This window comes from Camelus ferus, chromosome 32, assembly GCF_009834535.1.
Source record: "Camelus ferus isolate YT-003-E chromosome 32, BCGSAC_Cfer_1.0, whole genome shotgun sequence".
NCBI classification, from domain to species: Eukaryota; Metazoa; Chordata; class Mammalia; order Artiodactyla; family Camelidae; genus Camelus; species Camelus ferus.
The window spans coordinates 11411105-11432255 of record NC_045727.1 but is presented as its reverse complement, the minus strand read 5'-3'; the positions used below and the strand labels follow the sequence as shown (position 1 = coordinate 11432255).

General features: G+C 60.5%; 1 protein-coding gene across 3 annotated transcripts in view; it reads right to left on the bottom strand.

Moving 5' to 3' along the window:
* The window catches only part of CABIN1 (calcineurin binding protein 1), a 92767-nt gene that overhangs the window by 16519 nt on the left and 55097 nt on the right, over positions 1-21151 (bottom strand). For all 3 annotated transcript variants that reach the window (XM_032471419.1, XM_032471418.1, XM_032471420.1), the window contains exon 29: positions 14754-14867. In XM_032471419.1, the coding sequence (XP_032327310.1) occupies positions 14754-14867 (114 nt within the window). The remainder of the gene's footprint in view (positions 1-14753; positions 14868-21151) is intronic.

The window sequence follows — 21151 nt, the reverse complement described above, 5'->3', positions numbered from 1 at the left end:
GCTTGCTCGCGGCGGGCCGGGGCGGGGCGGCAGGGCCGGACGGGGCGCGGGCGCTCGCTCGCTGCTCGGCCTGGAAGCCGGCCCAGCAGCACAACTGACTTTGCCGGCCAATCCTCGCGGGTTCCGGGCCGGCGCGGCGGTGATACCGGGGGCACAGCCCTCTCCGCGAGACTGTGGGACCGGGCATCCCAGACACAGCAGGTTAGGGGCGGCCGGGAGTGCGGAGGGACCAGCGATAAGAGGCCAGCACCACACCAGGCTGGGATGCCGTCCTCACCCTGCACGGGGTACCTCTGTGAACGGTCCCCTGGAGTTGTGCCCTGAGGGCCCTGTGCCAGGCAGAAGTGTGGGTGCGGGGGGCACTCAGCCAAATAGACCTGTCCTCACTGCTCCGGTGGGGCTGTGGGGGCTGGAGTGAAGAGGAGGGCAGGACACAGAGCCCAGTGTCCCCGAGTGGGCTTTCCAACTGGGAGGGGCCTTGTTTTCCATTGGGCTGTGAGGCCCAGCAAGCAGAGGGCACTGGGCAGAGGGGTGGGAGCGGCAGGGCTGGGCAGAAGCCAGGTAGGCGCAGGATCCGTCCAGCCTCTGCATCTGGCAGGGGACGATGCCCATTCTAAGACAAGGATGCCCCCCACAGTGCCTTCCTCTCTGGTTTGCTGTGGTGCAGGTGGCCCTGGAATTGTCCACCTACTCCTAGAAGCTTCTGCCCCAGCTGAGAGGCCAAGCAAAGGCAGGGGTGGATGGAGACACGCTGCCCCCAGCCCTGGCCAGGCACCATGCCCCCACAGTCACTTCTCTCTCACACCTCAGCACCACGAGCGCCTGGCTCTGTCCTCCTTCCCCACACACCCAGCAGCCTCAGAGCCACCTGGCCCCTATCCTGGTGACACCTGACCTAATGACATCTCCCCAAGCCAGGTGGTTTCCACCTTTCTACCCAGGTTCCTGCACCAGCTTTCCCAGACTTGCCACGTGCCCCTACCCCTTCAGCCAGGGAGATGTCACACTCTCTGCCTGCCCTCCTTCCTGGGGACACCAGGGCAGTGTCTCACACTCCCTGGAGGACCACGCCTGGATTCCCAGAGGTCACGCAGGGAGGCAGCCACCTCGAGGCTGTGCCCATTGAGGGCTAGGTCTTAGGCAAGGGGTTCTCAAGCCACATGTCCTTAAGTCATAATAGTCACCTACTGTCCATACTGAGTCATCATGACACCCACACGTGGAAACAGGCTCAGAGTGACATGGCAGTAAGTCCAGTGTGGCCAAGACCACCCCCAGGCCTGGCCGGCTCCAGAGAGGGTAGGGACACTCCCCCACCGGCTGTCCCCAGGGCTGGAGCAGACCCAGGACGCTTGTGCCCTGCACAGCTCACAGCCTCCCTTCATACCTCATCCTCTTCCTGTGAGGTCAAGTCAGACCCAGGGAGGCTGAGGACACATGCTCATCACACCTAGGCCAGGAAGGAACGATCTGCGTTGTGTGTGGATCCCTGGAAACCATACGGTGCGCACCAAGGCCTGGGGTGGGTGTGGGTGGCCCGGGGTGGGTGAGGGGAGCTCAGGGGTTCGGGGAGAGGTGCCCTGGGTGAACGCTGGCTCCTGGCACCACGAGATGCCCTGCACTTGAGCCGTTTGTGCTAGCCTCTCCAGAGTTGAGACAGGCACCATCTCCAGCCAACATGCCACCAAACAGGGAGGTGAAGACTCCTCCCTGAACCTCAGGGGTATGTGCTTCTTTGCACAAGAGCCGCCCCTTGGAGCTTCTAATGAGCGTGCTGTGATGCGGGGGACTGGTGGGCCTGCCTACTCCAGAGCCTGGAGAACTTCTGGGGCCTGAAAGAATCTTGTGCCCTATGCAGCACCCTATGCAGGAGAGTCTGTGGGTCCTAGAAGCCCACAAAGCACTTGGTCTTGCAGGACACAGGCCCCGGACTGCTACCTGGAAAAAACAGTCACTCAGCCACCTCAGGCTACCCCTGAGCACAGTGCCACCCTTGGGGCCACCCCACGGCCAGCAGGAGCCCCATGACCAGGGAGGTGCTGGCTGTTCTGGGTTCATCCTGGGGGTGGGGGTGTCCCTGGCCACCTGCCTGGGCACTAAAGGGTGTGCTCCTGTTCCTGGAGTCACTCTTGTCACTGGCCAAGTCACAGCAAGTGCCGGGGGACTGCCTGAGCCCGGGCATGCTCCCGGGAGGAGGACGGATATAGTGGTGGGTACTCAGCCTGGGGCCCAGCATCTAAGCAGCCCCTCACCCTCAGGGCAGGACGAATCTCCCACTATCAGGGTGCACCCTCCACCCCACTGCCTCTCCAAGGGACACACAACCTTAAACCTCCCAGAGCAAATGTCAACAATCCATCCTAAGAGGAAAACAAACTCAGGGCATCACCTAATCACCACGAGGGCTGCCCCTGTTCATCCTCTGCACCGCAGCCACTTCTGAGATGCAGAGTGCCTGCTGCTCTAAGGATGACACACGTGCACCCTCCTGGTGGCTGCAGAGATGGAGCTGAGAGCTGGCCATCTGGGGGCCCAGGGACAGTTGCCGAAGCCAGATGGAGCCAGAGAAGGTGAGGCCAGACAGCCATGGCCTTGTCTGTGTGGGCACTCCTGGCAGGGGCAGTGGGGGTGAGGAGGAGGGGGCCGGAGGCTAAGTCCAGACTATCTTGAGATATTGGTGTCAAGTGAGGGGCAACAGAAGACAAACAGTGGCCTTGAGGAAGAGGCTCATATACGTTCATGAGGGGAAGGAAGACTCCAAGGCCAAGAGGCACGTGGTGGACCTGGGAGAGGAAGCCAGCCTGATGGACGAACGTGTGCAATACTCCAAGCCCGTGCCCGGGGCGGCTAGCAGACAGCTTGGGGCAGCTCACACTGGTTGGCAGCACAGCTCCCTGAGCAGCCACAGCCCTCCTTGGAAACATGCACCTGGTCTTTGGCTCACGCGCTGGTGAGGGTGAGCCTGCCACAGGCCCGCATCCCCGGCGAAGTGGGCTCCCAGTCCTGCAAAGCCAAGGCCCTGACCCAGAGGTGGCTGCTGCCCAAGGTGCTACCCGCTGAGATGCTGGGGGGCGGGGTGGGGGAACCACGTGGCCCTCGCGGCCACCTCTTCTCAAGACCTGAGCCCACGCAGACCTGCAGGTTGCTCCTGGTTCCTCCTGCCGGCAGTTACCCCAGCACCCTCCATCCCCATTCTAACCCCAGTCTTCCCCAGGCTGGGTCCAGTGCTGCCTTTCAGGTAGCAAGGATGCTTTTTGGAGTCAACAGTCCAAATTCTTGGAGGTTGAAGTTGCCAGCTGGTCTGGAGGCACAGGCTTCCCTGCTGTGGACACTGGCTCTGTGTGCCACGTGCCCGGACAACCTCTCTGCCGAGAGCATGCCAGTCAGAGATGGCTGGGCCTCAGTCCCACGCCACCCAGCTTCCTTCTGGTGCACAGACCCAGCCACAGGCCCGCTACGTTCTCCCTGGAGCCTTGCCTGGGCTCTGAAGCTGCAAAGTGTCTCTGACGTCACTGAGTCCAGCTGCTCTGCCTATCTGACCCACGAGCGAGGACACGGGCAGGGAACAGGGAAATGACCTGCCCAGGGAAACACAGAAGGCTGAGTGCCAGGACCCCATCCCTGGGTCTGGGGCCACGTCTGCTGCAACAGCTGTGCCCATGCCACGCTCAGCTCCATGGGGACGAGCACATGAGCCCCTGGTGTGCACGCATCCCCACCAGGGCCTGAGCCAGAGGGCCTGCCTTGGCCCCAGTACCACGAGGCGGAGCCGGGGTCTTGGTCGCGGATGCCAATGGGCAGACACTGACACGGCTGTGGCCCGAATCGGCCTGGCTCACTCGCACTTCCAGCACAGCTCAGGGCTCAGAAGCAGAGCTGGCCACTGAGGGAGAGAAACGAGGGTGAGGTGGGGGAAGAAGTGGCCAGTGTCTAGGGTGCATGCTGATGGACAGCGAGCTCCCCATATCAGGGGAGCGGGGAACAGAGGGGAAACGGGTGAGGGGCCTGGGCAATCAGGGTTGGCCAGTGGGCCCATGTGGAGGGCGGGCAAGGGCTCAGTGTGTGCAGTGGGGCTGCTCTATGCAGCCTCCGTGTAAAGAGGGATTGCATGGGCCTGGGGAAGGGGCACGGTGGAGAGAAGCCAGCAGACTCTGAGGCCTCGGGCTGATCTGGGACTCAGGGTGTGGCCAGGAACAGGAGCACACCCTTTAGTGCCCAGAGAGCCTCCTTGGAGCAAGAGGATGATAACCCTGGCTCCTACGAGTCCGTCCCATGTCAGGGTGGAAGTGAGAGCCGCTGCCCAGGCTTCTAGAATAGCCCACGCTTTGGAGGGCTGCTGAGCTGCTACCGTTTCATCTCAGGAGGGGAGCCCGCATCCTAGAAAAGCCGTGTCTGACGTGCACGCTGAGAAAACTAGGACAGCCCGTCCATCGTCTGACCCCTGGTCCCCAACGAACGGCCTGTCTGGGCCTCCAAGAGGGCTGCTGAGTGCGTGGGGCAAGGCTGAGGCCACAAGTGGGGCAGTGGCCTTGGCCTGTGCCAGATGTCTTACCTGGATGACCTGCACAGGATCCTCGTGCAGGGAGGGGCCGAGCTGAAGCGGCAGCAGTGACCAGGCACTGATCACAAAAGAGAGCCGACATCCCAGAAGCCGGCACCTGCACGGGCCTTCGGGTCCCGAGGTGGCTCACACCCGCCGCGGCTCACGCCCACCGCCTCCTCCAGACCCTTCAAACCTCATGTAGATCATAAGGGGAACGAACTTGTCCAGGCTCGTCCTGCAGAGCAGGGCTGAGCGCCTAATCTGCAGAGGTGCCCCCAAACCAGAAGAACAGATTCTGGTGTGACCAGAAGCCACAACCCCAGCACAGCACCCTTCCCTCCTCTAGAGCCTTCATGCAGCATCTGCTAAGGCCCCGGGGCCTCCCACTGTACTGTGGGAACAGGACAAAGACTGCCCCTAGGAGGGGGGCCACCATTCAGAGCTCACCACACCTGTGGGACACTCCTGCTGGCCGGCAGCGGAACTTCCAAAGGCCTAAGTTTGCACGCAGCCCACACTGCACCGTGTGTCTGGTCACCCCGTGGCCAGAACTCACCCTCCCCCACATGCCCCTCTGGCTCTTCTCAGTCCACCTGTGCACTCCGGAATCTCTCCAGGCACCTTCTTCAGGTCCACCCTCCAAGCTGCACAACCCTCACCACAGCACTCTGCCCTGGAACCCTGCGGTGGTCCCACCTAGGCAGGACAGAGGCAGCCTGCTGACTGTGGATGCAGGTGGCCCTATGGATGGCATGATCTGCCCTCTCCAGGATCCAGGGCTGCCTGCATCCAGCCCAGTGCTGACCCACACACCCCACTGTTCTCCTGTGCTCCTCCCTCCTGGAACACCTTTGCCCCTGTCTATCCAATAGCCTTGCCAACCCCAAGGTCAGTCCAGGTCACTAGGAGTGTTCCTGATCACCTACCTCCTTCCTCCTGCTGCGGCTGGTCAACACTCCTCTCTTGCACCATTAGCACCCAGAGACTCACCCAGGGTGCCGGGGTGCTGCTCACACCCAGCCTGACGAGGAGGTGAAGCTGGGGAGAGGGATCCTGCAGGTTCAGGGCCCTCCCTCTAAGGGCTCACTGTGCCACTGGGAAGGGCCTGGGTCTGAGCTGAGCATGGCCTGGAGCCTGGGGCTCCCCAGCCCTCCTCTGAGGGCTACCAAGTGGGTTCCTCTCTGGAAATAAAGCCCAGTGCTGAGCCAAGGGGGCCGGGGAGGCCTCCCCCACAGCCCAGAGCTGACCCTCGCTCGTACTTTCTGAGCAAATCTGTCAATGTCCCCATGTAGGGGACAGGGTCTGGGAGTCTGTGCCACAGCTGATGATAGTCTGAGGTCGCTGGGAAAGGTCCACGTGCCCTGGCACATCCTAATTTTAGACTTCTTACACACATTTAGAGGTCAGCTTTCCCAAATTTATGTTTTTAATCAACTAAACTACTGCATGTCCTTCAAGGGCCTTCCCAGTTGGCCCTTATCCACCTCACCTCCTCCCCAGTGACCCTCATCACCCTTGTGCTCTCATCCACAAACTCCCCCGCCCCGCTCCCTCGTCCTCCTGCAAGGGTCCTGACCCTCTCATACAATGGCCCGGGGCACACAGCAGTAATGGTCTTCCCCGATCCTCGATAAAACCCCCTGAAGTAGGTCTGGTCAGTCCCACTTTGCAGAAGAAACTGAATGTTACCAACACTGACCAGCTTACCCAGAGCCATCAGCTAGGGTTTAGGAGGGACAAGCATGGCGCAGGGCCCAGGCTGGCGGGAAAGCAGAGCAAAGCTGTGGGCGGCCCACGTGTGTGAGGCCTGGGCCTGGGCCTGCGCCTGCGAGGGAGTCCTTGCTCCGCCCTCCCCTGGCGCTCAGGGGCCACAGCCTGTCACCATGGAAACCAGGCAGGGGCTCCTGGAGCCCGCAGCTCTGGTTTGGATTTCAAACCCAATGCCGCTCTCTCAGGAGCAACTTGTCAAACTTTCCAAATAGGAAATGTGGAAAGAAAAGAGAAAAATTTCCAGTTTGAAGCCACCCTAGAAAGATGGCCTGGTCTCTGAGCCTGGGAAGCCTTGTCTGGGTCAGCAGAGCGGTGGCAGTGCAGAGAACCCACAGCCTCCCTGGGCTCCTGCCCCTCCTTCCAGGGAGCTGGCGGTGGGGTATGTGGCTGGGCAGGTGGGCCCACCCTTCCTGTCTCTGCTGAGCGGCTGCCCGTTCGTGTTTGCTGGTGGGTGTGTGAGAAACGGTTCTTTGGAAAAAGGGCTGGAAAACCACTGACCTCATCCAGCTGTCCCACCCTTGGAGATGGGGAAACTGAGGTCAGAAGGGGCAAGGACCAGGAAGTCAACAGCAGGGCAGGGTCACCAGGCCCAGAGCAGGTCCCCAAAGGATCTGCAGGTCAGCCCAACGTGGACCCCAGGCTGTGGCCCCGAGTCCTGCCACGCTCCGGGCCTCCTGCTGTCCACAAGCCCCAGCCACACATACAGAGGGCCCTGGAGCAAAGCCCCACACAGGGCAACCCTGCTATTATGCACAGCAAAGGAAGGGAGCCCTCGGGCCAGAGTGTGACCTTCAACCCTGGGGCTCGAGGGCACTCAGGGCCCCAGAGAACCTCAGGTGGCCCCGGGCTCACGAGAACCACCCTCCCCCCCGACAAGCAACCCCAGGCAGCCTGGCCGTGTGAGACACTCCCGAACTGGAGCAAGCGCAGTGGTCGCGTCTGGGCCATGTCCTGAACACCAGGCTGCTTCCTGGGCCTCAGGTGTGTGGCTCGTGGCCACCTCGACACAGTTGGGATCAGAGGGCCCTCGAGTGCCAGGTGCTGGGCACTCACATCCCCACCTCACAGACAATGAGACTGCGTCTGTGTGGGGACCCGGCACCCTGGCTCAGCCAGAGGCACCAGGCCTCCAGGGCATCCTAGCAGGAAGCAGAGAGCTCTGGCTCAGCCCCCAGCCTACCACTCCCTGGCTTGGTGGCTCAGGGCTTGGTGGCTCAAGGCCTCACCTCGAAACACTGTAACGTGACGCCCTTCTCTCTCCCCTGCCAAGCTTGGATGTGGCCAGCTCATCGAGGCCAGGCAAACAGGAAGACACCAGGCACCATGGCCATGCGGGGTGGGCCCTAGCCTCCAATACTGCCAGGCTGGGCGCAGTGTGGGTGTGGGCAGGTGGTGGGCAGGGGGCTCGGAGAGGCACTCCAGCTCTGATCCTCACAGGCTGCGTAATGCTGGCCTCTGCTCGCTCATCGCTCATCATGAGGTGGGAATACAGGGCCGTGGGGAGGAGGAAATGGGAGCGTCGGGGAGGCGTCTGCCACCCCCGAGATCCTCTGCGCCCCAGGGAAGCCAGCGGGGGGACCTCCATCCACTCGGCAGAGGCCCACTCACTGACATTCTTTCCCACCTCAGCTTAGGAGCCAGGCCACGTCCACCACCCTCCCACAGGCCAGAGCCACGGGGAGGGCCTGCGTGGGGAGGGAGCCCCAGTGCTCTGAGGACAAAGCAGAGACCCGGCACAGAGGTCTCTGGAGCCCCTCTTCCTCTCGGCCCTGGGATGGGCCCCCGCAGCCCCTGCCCGGCCGGTCCTGCAGCCTCAGCTGACACAGGCCTCCTGTAGCCCTCCCCCCACGCTCCCAGCCATCCCTGGTCTGGGCCTGCCCTGCTCCACTGCCCAAAGGCTCATGAGGGCCCCACACCTCCTCCCGGAAGTGCAGCCCCTGCTGCCCTCAGCATCAGGTGCTGCCCCTCCAGGGATAGAGGTCGGAGCTCCACCCAGGCTGAGCCGCTCACATGCCTCAGAAAGATGCAGCAGGGTCGCCTACTCCAGGAACAAGCCTTTGAGCAAAGAAGGCGACACTGGAAACATCCTCCTCTCAGGAAAGTTACACAGCAAGCTCTGGACTGGGGCTGTTCTGGACACGGATGCAGACAGTGCAGTCCTCTGGGCTGGCCAGAAACTGGCGTGGAGGCGCCTGCAGGATGTGGGCCAGGGCTAGTCCTGCTATGCAGGTCACCTGGCAAGGACCGGCACAGCGGGGTGGCAAGTGCTAAGGGCTGATGTACACTGCCTTCCTCTGCCCGAGCATCCCAGCACAGCCTCCATGGGGCCACCCCAGGACACAGAGCTGCCTCCGTGGGCCAGGCCAGATGCATGTGGGGAGGACGTCGAGAGGCTGCTTATGTCACGTTCTATCTGTGAATGCTAGCTCTGAACAGGGGAGCTTGGCCTGGGCAGGGGTTTAAGACTGCTGTGGTCCTGTCAGGCCAGAGGCCTGGGCATCCCATGACCTTGTCCCTGCCTGGTCCCCAAAGACAGAGGGGCCTGGCTGGGGACAGAATGGCCTTCACACCTGCTCTAGGCCCAGTAGGCCGGAAGCTGAGAAGTCCCACGAAGCTTGCAGGGCCCAGGACACAGGAAGGAAGGAGAGTCAGAGCTAAGCAAAGAAGCCACAAGTTTGCTAACCTTTTAAAGACTTAAAAACTGGGCCTTTTTCCCCCAGAGAACTTGAAGTGATTCTTTTGTTTACTCTGCTTTTGCAACCGGCCCAGAGATCATCTCAACAACGCTAAAAATAGCACCAAGGCAGCAATTCCTACTACTAAGCAGCCAAGCCCAGGAGCTCGTTTTTCCCCAATTTAAACTTTCCCCTTCTTTCTTGCTCTCTAATTCCCACCATCGCAACTGGGCTTCCTTTAACCTGACGTCAGGGCAGTAACCCGCCACAGTCTCCTCCATCGAGGGCGAGGCTGGGAAGAGAGGCCCGGATGGGGCAGCTGTAGGTGACAACAAATCCCAGACAATTTCTTCCCGGCGTCAGTCAACGTCAGCGCGTGGAGCTGAGCCTCTCTTGGGGAAATGGTGGGCTGAGGGGCCGTGGGCCTCTGGGGCATACTGGCGCCCCACTCGAGCACAGACGCAGGTCCGCACGCGGGGCAGGCGCATGGGATGGTGGGCCTGGTGTGCCAGAGCAGGGCTGAGCTGCAGGCCAGGCTCCCCGGCCCACCTCTGCCTGTGCCCACACACTCCCCGTCCTTCCAGCCCCGCCTGGGTCCCAGCTCAGGCACCCACTTGCCATGTGGCTAAGTCTCGGTTTCCTCATCTATAACGCAGCATAGATGGTATCCACAGAAGTCAAGAGCGGTGTGTGCAGCGGTGCCCGGAGGCATGGCAGGTCGGCTGGCCCCTCCCGCCCATCCTCCACCCCAGCCCCTCTGCCCTGTGAGAAAGCCTACATTCCAGGCAGGGCCCAGCGGTGTCCAGCAGCTGCCTCTGTGTGCCCGCAGCCCCCACTGGCCCCCACAGGGCTCCTGCTGCCTCCTCTGCTCAGAAGCCCAGCCCTGCTCTGTGGTGCAGGCACCTCCCATGTCACCTCCTCCACCTTCTCAGCCTCCTGCTCACGGGACCTCTGGTCACTCCTGTGGAGGGAGGTGGTTTATTCAGGCCTGGCGGTCTCAAAGAGCACGTGTGCAAAAGTGACTGCAACAGTGAGGCAGGCAGGCTGACACCTGCCAGAGGAGGCAGCCTAGGGCAGGGCTGGAGGGCCTAAAGAAGCCGGTGTGAGCTTGGGAAGGCTGGACTGTGCAGTGATGCTGTGCATGGAAGAGCCTGGGAGGGGACCCCAGAAGGGACGCCCAAGCAGCATGTTTTAAAAGGCTGAGGAAGGCACTGAGGGAGGCCGGAGCATGGAGGGACTTACCCGTGGCTTCAACAGACCTGCCTCGTTCCCACGTCCCCACACTCCTTCCCCATCTACCCAGCTCCACCAGACCCACTGCAAGCTCAAACTCAGGCCGTGGCCGCTGCCTGCCCGCACAGCCGGGGAAGCAGGCACAGTGCTGGCTGGGCCTGTACTCCCTTCACGGTGGCTGGAAACTGGGTTGAAACAAGAAAAAAGCCCTGCCTGCTAAAATCAGTGAACATTTTGGGGAGGGAGGCAGGGCCACCTCTGGCTTGGTTACTGTGGGAACAATTAGAAAATGTTTTTTTGATGGAGGTACTAGGGATTGAACCCAGGACCTCGTGCATGCTAAGCAGGCGTTCTACCACTTGAACTATTCTCCACCCCCAGGAACTGTTTCTGAATCAACTACAAAGGGGAGAGAAGCTCGCCAGACATCGGCCCTGTTCCAGCCTCCACGGGCCCCGGAGGTGCACACACCCGCACAGGAAGCCGTGAAGCTTCCAGGCATATGGAGATGAGCCCCTGGCCTCTGTGGTGACCTCAGCGCCTGCTTTGCAGGCCTCCTCTGCCCAGGGAGCCCCAACTCCGCTTCACTGCCTCCCACCCAGGCCTCGTGCCCGCCCTGGGCTCCCCGCTCCCTGCACTGTCGTCCTGAGGAGCAACCTCTGAGTCACGCGGCCACATGCCAACTGCCTGTAGCTCTCCAGGGCCCAGGCCAGGCTGGCCAGGGCAGGGAGGGCCACAAGACCTCAACCAGCGATGTCCAACAACTCCAACTTTGTTCTGGCAAAGGCCAGACTGCTCTGCCTGTTGGGAGAGGGCGGGGTGATGGGGCCTTCAGCCGGGGCTGTGTCCTGCCCTGGTCACGAGCCCGGCCCAGGATCCAGCCTGCTTGGCACACAGCCCACAGACGGGGTTTCCACAGCAGATGAAGGGGTGGGTGGGAGCCGTTCCCTTAGTCGAGTTGTGGACGGCGGGGCTGGAGATGCGCCAAGTTCATTCCTCTCCCTCAGACGCGCGTCCAGCAGCACAGCTGGGCCGCTATGTGCCACGTCTCTACTGCGGGGCCCAGGCCACCACCCCCTTCTGCATTCAACCCTCTGCCTGGCCCCTCATGCTCCCTGCAAAGGCTTGGACAGCACTGCCTCAGGCATGGAGCAGCCCTGAGGTGCCCCCAAGGCTACTCTAGCCCCTGCCTCCCTCTGCCCTACCCCATCGGCTGAGCAGCACCCACAGCCCACCAGACTCCTTGAGGGTCCTCGTCTCTCCCTCTGCCCCGCAGCATCCTACAGAGGCCTGAGGGGAGGGACGAGCACGCAGGGCTCCACCGCAAGCTGGCAAGTGTCCCGCAGCAGGACCCACAGCAGCCAGCACTGGCGGACCAGAGGACACCCCTGGAGACCACTGTCAGGGGGACGATCCCCAGACATACAGCACAGATGCGTGGGAGTGCCCGCCCGCAGACCCCAGACCGCACACCACGCAGCACCGGGCAGCTGCAAAGGGCCGCGGTCTGCACCTCTCACAGGAAATGTCTCCAAGACTTAGCATTGGAGAAAAAGCTCAAGTTGCCAAAACGTAGCCCCGCCCCGATACACGTACACCCATGTATTTTTAAACGCTGCACAGCAAAACTGTCTGACTTTGTACACATACACCTTGAAAAAGAGAGCAGCCAGCCACTCACAGAGGTACCTCTATGCAGGGCAAGGTGCCTGGGGTGGGAGACCGGGGGTGGGCTCTGCCGTGCCTCTGAACTGTCTGTAGAGATGACGTGGTCCTATGCGGATCACACAATTTTCAGAAATTGCCATTAAAAAGTAACCAGCAGGTCTCCCAGCTGAGGCCGGATGATGAAGGGGGCCACCCGGGACGGTGGTAGCTCAGAGGGACGGCAGGTCATGGTGTCGATGGCCCTCCCTCACCCTCCCTGCCCTCTTCCCAAGGGTTGCCCTGGCCTCTGTCCCCGCCCTGGCATAACCCCCAGTGCACACAGGAAGGGAGGAGAGCTAGCCTGCTCACCTGCCCTACAGCCCAGCGGCCAGACCTGGCCCGTCACCAGAGTCAGCCAAGGGCTGCCCTAAACGCTCCTCCACAGATGGGCCTGCTAAGACCTGCTAAGAGCAAGCAGGGCCAGCACTTGCGGTGCACGGGACTCGAGCCATGGCTGGAAGCCATGTCCACCCTGAGGGGCCACCTGCAGGACAGAGCGGGGGCAGCCCAGCAAGGGCCTTCATCCCTCAGGGAATGGCATAAAAGAGGGTGTGAGCCTCTGTCTGGCCTCTGCCCAGAGGTTAACTGTTCGCTGGGAAGCAGAGGAGCAAAAGCTGACCTGGAGGAGGCAAAACCACCCAGAGCATCCCGTTCAGCAGTGGGTGGTCAGCACCTTCAGGGGCTTCTGGCAGTGGGGAGCGCTGCCCATGTGTTGGCCTGTGTCTCTCCCACAGGCACAGACTGACTGCCCTTCTGCCAGACTCATTTTCTGGAAGGCTCTGGAAACTAAAGGAGGAGCTACAGGGAGCATGCCCAGTGGGGGAGTGCCCTGGAGCACGTGGATGCCAGCTGGGATGTCCTAACTCTGTCGTTAGGAGGCTGAGTGCCTCTCCATGAGGAAGAAAGGCAGGTTGGGTCCCTCCTTCCAGCATCACTGCACAGCTTGTAAGGGCCAAGCACCTCGCCCGGGAGAGGGAGAGAAACTGTCTTCTTGAGCACCTACCCTGTGCCGGCTCACGAGTTAGGGGCACCCCCTTGCATTACCTAACTGAACCCCTACAACTACCCTCCAGGCAGGTGAAGGGAGCCCACATAAAGGAGGGTGAGCAGGAGCTCAGGGAACTGAGCCACTCGCCAGGCTCTTGCTTGGGTTCTGCAATTGCAGAAGAAAAGATCTGCCAAACGCTGAAGATGTGCCTCTTTCGTTAACAAGTAAAGAGTTCTTATAAATCAGTAAGAAAAGGACCACTAACCTGATAGGAAACGAGTGAAAAGAAAATGCACAGAAAAAAAGACAACCGCTTACATGACACCACAGTCAGTCCCACTCATGATAAATAGAACACAGCAGCGTTTTCACCCACTGAGAGCAGATACGAGACGGTTCCACGACAGACAGTGCTTATGAGTCTTTGGTGGGATGGGGCTAGAACTTCAATCCACCACAGATCCTGTGACCCAGGGATTGTTCCTTGGAGCTTATTCTAGGAGTGGACTCCCACACATGTGAAAAGTTTTACCCACCAAGCACTGTCTTCAAGTAACAAGAGACTGGAAGCAATGAAAACGACCACTGACAGGGGTGGGCAGGTAACCTGGGATATCTGTGTGCTGGGAGGACTAGGCAGCAATTAAAAAGAACAGCAAGTTCAAATACACCCTCCAAGGTACACTCCCAAGTGAAAAGAACCCAGAGGCAAGAGCATGTGTACCTTGCTCTCTGTGCACTGGCTCATAAGTGGGCACACACCCCTGGACGGACACCCGCCAGATGAGGGACAGTGGCTGTGGTCTGGGCATCTGGGTGGGAGGCAGCTTTCTTCACTGAAAGCCCCTTGCTACCGAGTAAACTGATTACAGATCACACCCATCGCTTGTCTATAAAATACCCACCAGGAGAGGGCTGGCAGGTGCAGGGGCTGGGCTCCCAGACTCTGAAGCCCCAGCCCAGCCCCCAGGAGGTCAAGCCTGGGAGAGAAGAACCAAGGACTCAGACACCCCATCACCTGGCTGGCTCACAGGGGGCCTTCTTCTGCCCATATGGCTCCAGAACCAGCCTCTGCCACACCCTCGGCAGACCGAAGACCTGCCCTCTTGGCTCCTGTCCAGGCCAATTCCACCCTTTGGTGTCCCTCCACATAATGGGAACCAAGGAAAACTCAGAAGAAACCACAGCACAGAGGGTCTGTGTGAGAAGCTGAAGCCGCCCAGCTGAGGACAGGTGAGGACAGGCGAGGACCTAAAGGTACGTACAGCAGAGTGAAGGGCCAGCTGTTTCTGTGCAGGGCTAAGCAAAGGAGGGAGGCCTGGGCCCGGGCGGGGTGGCCAGGGGGCAGATGTGGGCCCTTGGGCACCTCATGGATGGGCCATGCCGGCCCAAGGGGTGGGTCTCTACCCCGCATGGAGCACAGAACTGGAAGAGCAATGAAAGGCCAGCCCTGGCCACACTTGTCTTCTCAGCAGTAGACCAGCTTCAGTCAGAGTCCCCAGGTGCCCGAGACCACATGGGGACACGTGGAGCTGCTGCGGGGAAGCAGGGAATGGGCCTGGAGTCCCACCCACCACTGCCTGCCGCGGCCCCAGAGAACCCCCGAGCTCGTTGGTGCCTCTCCCCAGATAGGCAAACCGGTGCCGGGAGGGGGCAGCGACTTGCCAGAAGTCGCTTGGCAAGCGGGGCCCCACTCTTGCGTCTGGCCTCGCCTGCCCTCTGAGGATGCCGCAGTCCCGCGGTCCGGGGAACACCCACCCCGGGGTCCGTTCCCACGCCTTCCGTGAGCAGCAGCGGCAGCCAGCAGCCTCAGAAATCAACAAGGCAAAGTACTCACGTTGAAGAAATTGGTCTTGTTCCTCTCGCAGAAGAGCCCCTGTGCCGGCATGTGCTGCAGCTGTTGCCACGGGATACTGCTGCCTAGCAACACGTCGCGGGCCCACTGGAGGTTCTGGGGAAGCAAGAAGTAGGTTGGAAGTGAGTGTGTGGGCAGCTCTCAGCGCCCATGGGGAAGGGAGGCAGTCCCCTCCCTCCCGGCTGCACTGGTAGAGCAGCAGCGAGCAGCAGCTCCCGCAGACATTGATCCTGCAGCGCCGGGCAGCCCTGGCAGCCGGCTTTGATCATCTGGCTGTGGGGTGTGTTTCTGGAATGGATGTCTCGCCAAGCAGAGCTGACAGAGAGTGGGGCCTCATACTGCCCAAGGAGGGCACAGACAGGGACGCCTTACCCTGATGGACTTCACAAGCTGGTACACGGACCCAGCACCCCACCTTCTGCCAAGGGACCCCCCCATCAGCCTGAACGGTCAGGCCTGACTTGGTGTCAGGCTACCGGCAGCTGAGGCTCTGCAGGACGCCTGTTGGGGAGGGTGCTTGGCCCCAGTGCTCAGGCCACTGCCCTCTGGGCAATGAATGGTGCCTCTTGGTGGAACCCAGGCCCAAGGAGCCTGGCAGGGTAGGAACAAGAGCCTACTAGCCCAGATGGGACTGGGGGCAGGGAGAGAAGACAGGTTTGGGTCGCCTTGGCCTTCTCTGGGCCTTCTCACAGACTGGAGAGCAGTCCTTCCCAGCAGCTGGCTGGCCAGCCACCCCTCTGCCTCAGGTCTTCACCATGATGGCTCCTACATTGGGGACCAGGGCTCAGCTCCCTGCACACACCATCTCACCTACTGCCGGACGGTGCTGCCCTGCAGGGGAGAGGCCACCAGGGGCAGGGCCAGGACCAAACAACGCAGCCCCTTACCTCCACTGCATCCACCCTCCTGGCTGTTAGTCCTCACACACACCCCCACCTCCCACCCCGGCCGGCCAGCTGGGTCCCTTCCTCACCTCACCCTGAGCCAGGCCTTCACCACCTCTTATCTCACTTATCAGCCGACAAGCCCGGCCCACCTGCTCCCACCCTGCTCACTCACTGATCAGACTGAACTTAAGAAATAGCTCCCCTGCCACAGCTGCAGGCAAAGCGGGAACCCCCACTCCCTGGCCTGCCTTGGAGCGTCTGCTCCCACCTCTGCACAGAGGGACAGCCCCCAGAGGCTGCTTTGGGGGCTGAGGGTCCCTCCGTGCCCAGTACTCCTACAGTGGTCGCAGAGGAACGAGGTTCCCTCTGGGATGGGGACAGGTGAGGTTTCAAGCATGTATCTCCTGGATGACACACAGCAGATGAAGCTGGCTCTTCTGTGGAAGCCCAGTGGGGAGTCATGCTCTGAGGAAGCCTGGATGACTAAGCCTAGCATTGACTCCAAGGCCAATTTCTACAGGGATGTGGCCAGGCTCTGAGAGTGGCCACAGGCTGAGGCTCCACAAACTACAGGCCACCCTTACCACGGGACTGCAGCCCCATCTGGTCTAGGAGGCTCGACAAGGGGCTGGGGACTAGAGGGCCACGGGCAGTCCTGGTTGTGCAAGCGGGCATATGCCTGCTCAGAGCCCACCTGGGGCCCAGACACGTCCAATGGGCCGAAGTCAGGAGCAGATGAGACAGACCCCAGCCAAAACAGCAAAGCGGGGCCATGTGAAACCAAGGTGTGTCTTCTGTGGGATCCAGGGGCCTGGCCAGGGCCTTGGGGAGCTGGGCTGCAGCCATTTCCAGTGAGCTCCACCAGGGAGGAGGCAGAAGCGTGCGGAGAAGAGGGGAACCTGGGCAAACAGAGCCCTTGACCCTGGAGCCAGACCCCGCTCTGCGCCACACTCACGAGGGAGGGTGAGACCCCAGTCTCGGCCTTCAGTGTGCTAGGAGGACCAGCCTGCAGGTCAGAGGCATTCAAACCCACATCCCAGACCAGTCCTGAGCCAGTTACAAGACACTGCCGTGCACTGCCCTCTCCACAGCAGGCCCAGGGAGGAGGGCCAGTCTGGCGTGGGGAAGCAGGTGGGCTGGGCCACTTTGTTACAAGGAACACAATCCAACTCAGGTTAGCTCAAGCTGGCTCCTCAGGGCTCCAGGGCTTGAGAGAGAAGGTAAAGCCTCAGTGCTCAGCCACAACCCCTTGGTCTCAGGGCCACTTGGTTCAAAATGTCTCCCTAGGGAGATCTGAAAGGCTCAGCTCCAGCACCCACTGCCTATCTAATTAGGCGTGGGCAGACCCTCACAGGAGAGAGTAGGGTATTGGAGACTTCAACCTGCACTGTGTCAGATGACAGGAGAGCCCACCTGACTGTGACCGGGGAGGTAGAATACAAAGGAGGCCCACCTCTGGGCCAGCCTGGGAGGTCAGGGAGGGTTCCCAAGGAGATGACACAAGCCTGTCGTGGGGCCAGAGACTCACTTAGACAAGAGCCCAGGCAGGCAGGGCAGCCAGGACCCAGCTGAGGAGGCATGGAGACAAAACATGGGCACCTGTGAGGCCAGTGGGGAGCCAGAAGACTCCTCCCAGGCCTTAGGTCAACCTCTCCTAGAGGCGAGTGACCCTGGGAGACCCAGGGCACCGAGCAGTAGGACTGAGAAGTTACCCTGGGGCCGTGACCCTAAAGCCTCTTCCAGGGCCCCCTGGGAACCTGCAGGAAGTGTGCCAGTGACCCCTCTGAGCAGCAGCGGCGGGGTGGGAGAGAACAGGAGAAGGCTGGAAGACGCATCTCTATCACCAAGGATATGGTCATGATTTTCATAAGAACATCAAGAAATAAACACAGCAAAGGCTTTCTTCTGGTCAGCACATGCTGGAGTGCAGCACGGAACTGGGGTGGTGCGCCTCGTTCTAGGACCCCTGTGGGACAGGAATGTACAGCCTCTCCACTGCACCTGCATCAGATCAGGACCGCCCCTCTGACCAAGGGGTTGGGCAGAGCGAGGACCACGGGGCGGGGGTGGAGGTGTGAAGCCTGAAAATCAGGCCCTAGAGAAAAGTGCAGAGAGCACTAGCCAAGCCTGCAGACTGTCAATCGGTCTCCCGCAGACCCGGTAGAGGGCAGGCTCTGGGCGCCTCCCAGACCCACCAGGGAGCCGATCGATGGCCGAGGCACAGAGCGTCCAGGCGGCTCCCAGAGACCATCGCTAATTGTGGCTGAGGCCCAGGACGGGAGCTGCCAAGGAGGTCGATCCCTCACCCCATGCAGTCGTGTTTACGGACAAGGAGAGCCAGGAAGCCACAAAGCAGGGCTCACACTTGGGGCCAGGCCAGGGCGGGCGAGTCACTTTGCACGTCTGCCTGGGCCTGTGCGCCTCCGGCAGCAGCCCCTTCTCAGGCTTCGCATAAGCTGTCCCCACATGCTGGGCTGGAGCCTCTGGGAGTAGAAGGAACCCCCCAGGGCCCTTCACTGGCTTCACCAGCACAGGGGTCCTGGTGAGGGGCAGTCTTCTGCCTGAAGGCGCACCTCCCTCCCTTGGAGCAGGGCCAGCTCCATACCCTTGCTGTCCAGCCACACAAGCCTCGTCCAGACTCACTGTCCATCAGCTCCCTGAGGTCACAGACAGTCTGACTTCTTCACTGACAGCTACTCGGGGGCTGGACCAGTACAGGGTCCACATATGGGGTGTGACAGATCTTTGGGGAAAGGATGAGAGGACAATGGGCAGCATTTGAACTTGCAGGAAGTGAGCAGCCCATCAAGCCCAGAGGACAGGTGAGGCCCAGAGGCAGGACGCTGCCTGCAACACGTGGGGGTGGAGGCTGGCCCAGGGGCTGACCCAGGTGCTGGAGGCCGAAGTGCTGGAGGCTCAGCAGCGAGGGAGCTGCAGGGAGCATGGCTGAGCACTCAGGTGCTGGGGAGACCGGAGCACGAGGCCGCTGCTGAAACACCCTCCACCAGTCCCCCGTATGGGTGCTCGGAGGCCCGGGGTCCGCACACAGACCTACATGCGGGCACGGAGCGACGCACACAGGGTTTTGGCGGTGGGCCAGGGAGCCTTAGGGAGCTTCCCCCATACTGCCTCCCTGGGCCACGGCTGACCCTTGGAGGATGGCGGGGCAGTGCTGTCCAGAGCAAGTGGCCTCTGCCCCACCAGAGCCACGCGCAAGCAGGGCTTCCAAGGCAGGCGGCTCTGTCATCAGGGCACACATCCCGCCCAGCAGGGCAGTATTAACTCAGTCCACCCTCACACCACAGCTGCTGCGAAGGGGCCACCAGCCCTGCTTTACCCCTGAGAACCTGCCCGTGGGGCTGCACTGGGAGCCGGTGTCCAGCTAGGCCCAATTGAAGTTCCAGCAGGCGCACTAGCAAGGAGGCCATGCCCTCAGCACAGGGGCTGAGGGCCAGGCCACAGTCGGTCAAGCATGAGCTGACTGAGGCCAAGCCTCGCAGGCAGCGCCGACCAGGCCTCTCCCTCAGGACGGCCCTTGTGTCAGCCTTGCTTCTGCTAAACCCCAGCCTCTCACACGAGGCCTAGCACACAATGGGCCGTCCTCGCCGAGTGGTCCAGACATGCTGCTGTCTCCTGTGGGCGGGTGCTGTGAGCAGCAGCATGGAGGCTGGGCCATCTAGACGCCCCAGCAGAGGCGGCTTCTTGTCCTCTTTCTCTTAAGACATCAAGGGACCCAGGAGGACCGGGGAGAGCAACGAATGGGAAGAACATCCCTGTGATGGGACCAGCACACGGCAGGCAGGGACCCAACGAGAGGCCCCCGAGGACAGCAGACCCGGGGCTCCACGCAGGGCACAGCCTGGGGTGGGGGGCCCACTCCTCGCCCCTCCAGGCCCAGCCGTGCACAGGCGCCCGCGAGGGGAGGCTTGACTCAGGTCTTTGATGCCCGCCCACGTCCTAGTTGGGGAGAAGTGGCATCTCGGTTGGCTTGGGTCCACGGTTGGTCCCGATGGTGCCAGGCGCCTTTTCCTGTGCTTAATGGCCGTGTGTGCGTCTCTCTGGAGAAGACGTCTAGGCAGATCCTTTGCCCATTTTCAAACTGGGCTGTCTTCTAATTAATGAGTCGTAAGAGTTCTTTATATATTCTAGATACAAGTCCCTAATAAGAGATGTGATTTGCAAGTATTTCTCACCATTCCGTGGACTGTCTTTTCACTTTGACAGTGTCCCGTGCAGCACAAAGGTTTTAAATCTTGATGGTGCATAGTTTACTTGTTTATTTTTGGTCACCTGTGCTTTTGGTATCCCATTTAAGAAATCGTTGCCTAATTCAAGGTCACGAAGATTTACATCTATTTTTTCTTCCAAGAAACTTATAGTTTTTACTCTGAAATGTAGGTCTTTGATCTATTTCAGGTTAATTTTCGTACAGTGTGAGGCAAGGGTCCAACTTCATCCTTCTGCACGTGGCTGTCCAGCTGTCCCAGCGCCAACTGTTGGAGAGACTGTCCTTTCACCATTGAAGTATCTCGGCAGTCCCATCGAAAATCAACTGACTCTAGACATATGCGCTCATTTCTGGACTCCCAACTCTACTCCACTGACCTATGTATCTCACCTTAGGCTAGTACCACATTTTTAAAAATTGTGATACAAAACACATAGCATAACCTTTACCGTATTAACCACTTTTAAACGTTCAGTTCAGCAATGTTGAGTACACTCACATTGTTATGCAACAGTATCTGGAGTATCTCCAGGATGCATTTATCTTGCAGAGCTGAAACTCTGTTCCCATTAAACAACAACTCCCCACACCCGGCACCCACTCTTCTACTCTGTTTCTGTGAGTTTGACTCCCTAGGGACCTCACATAAGTGGACTCTTATAGGATTTGTCTTTTGTGACAGGCTTGTTTCACCAAGCATAACGCCCTCGAGGCTCACCCCTGCTGCGGCAGGGGTCAGAATCCCCCTCCTCTCTAAGGCTGAACGATACTCCACACTGTTTTGATGACTGTAGATCTGCAATGAGTCCTGAAATTGGGAAGTGTGAATCCTCCAAGTTTGCCCTTTCTCAAGACTGTCTGGCTCCAGGGACCGTCTTATAACCCACTCTGTCCTAGATTCCCTGCAGCAGGAGGTGGGGGCCTTGGTTCCCACTGGGTTGGGGGCCCAGGCAGAGGCCCCCAGGCTTCAGCCTCCTTCCCGAGAAGGTCAGGACCCCAAGATAAGGTGTCTGGGTGCCCATGTGGGCTCAGGGAGCCAGGATTTTATGAGCAAGGCTGACAGCCCAGAGCTCAAAATCCTGGCCAAAACCATGCTCTCAGAGATTCCAAGTGATACTATGGCCAGACTCTGGCACGTGGGACCTTCCTGGGGTGTGGACGGTGTATGGGAACCTGCTTCCTCAGGTGCCCCCGACTCTCAGGAGCCCACCAGGCCTACCGTGGGGGATCGGGGGAGAGAGGGGTTGTATGCAGCAAAGCCAACC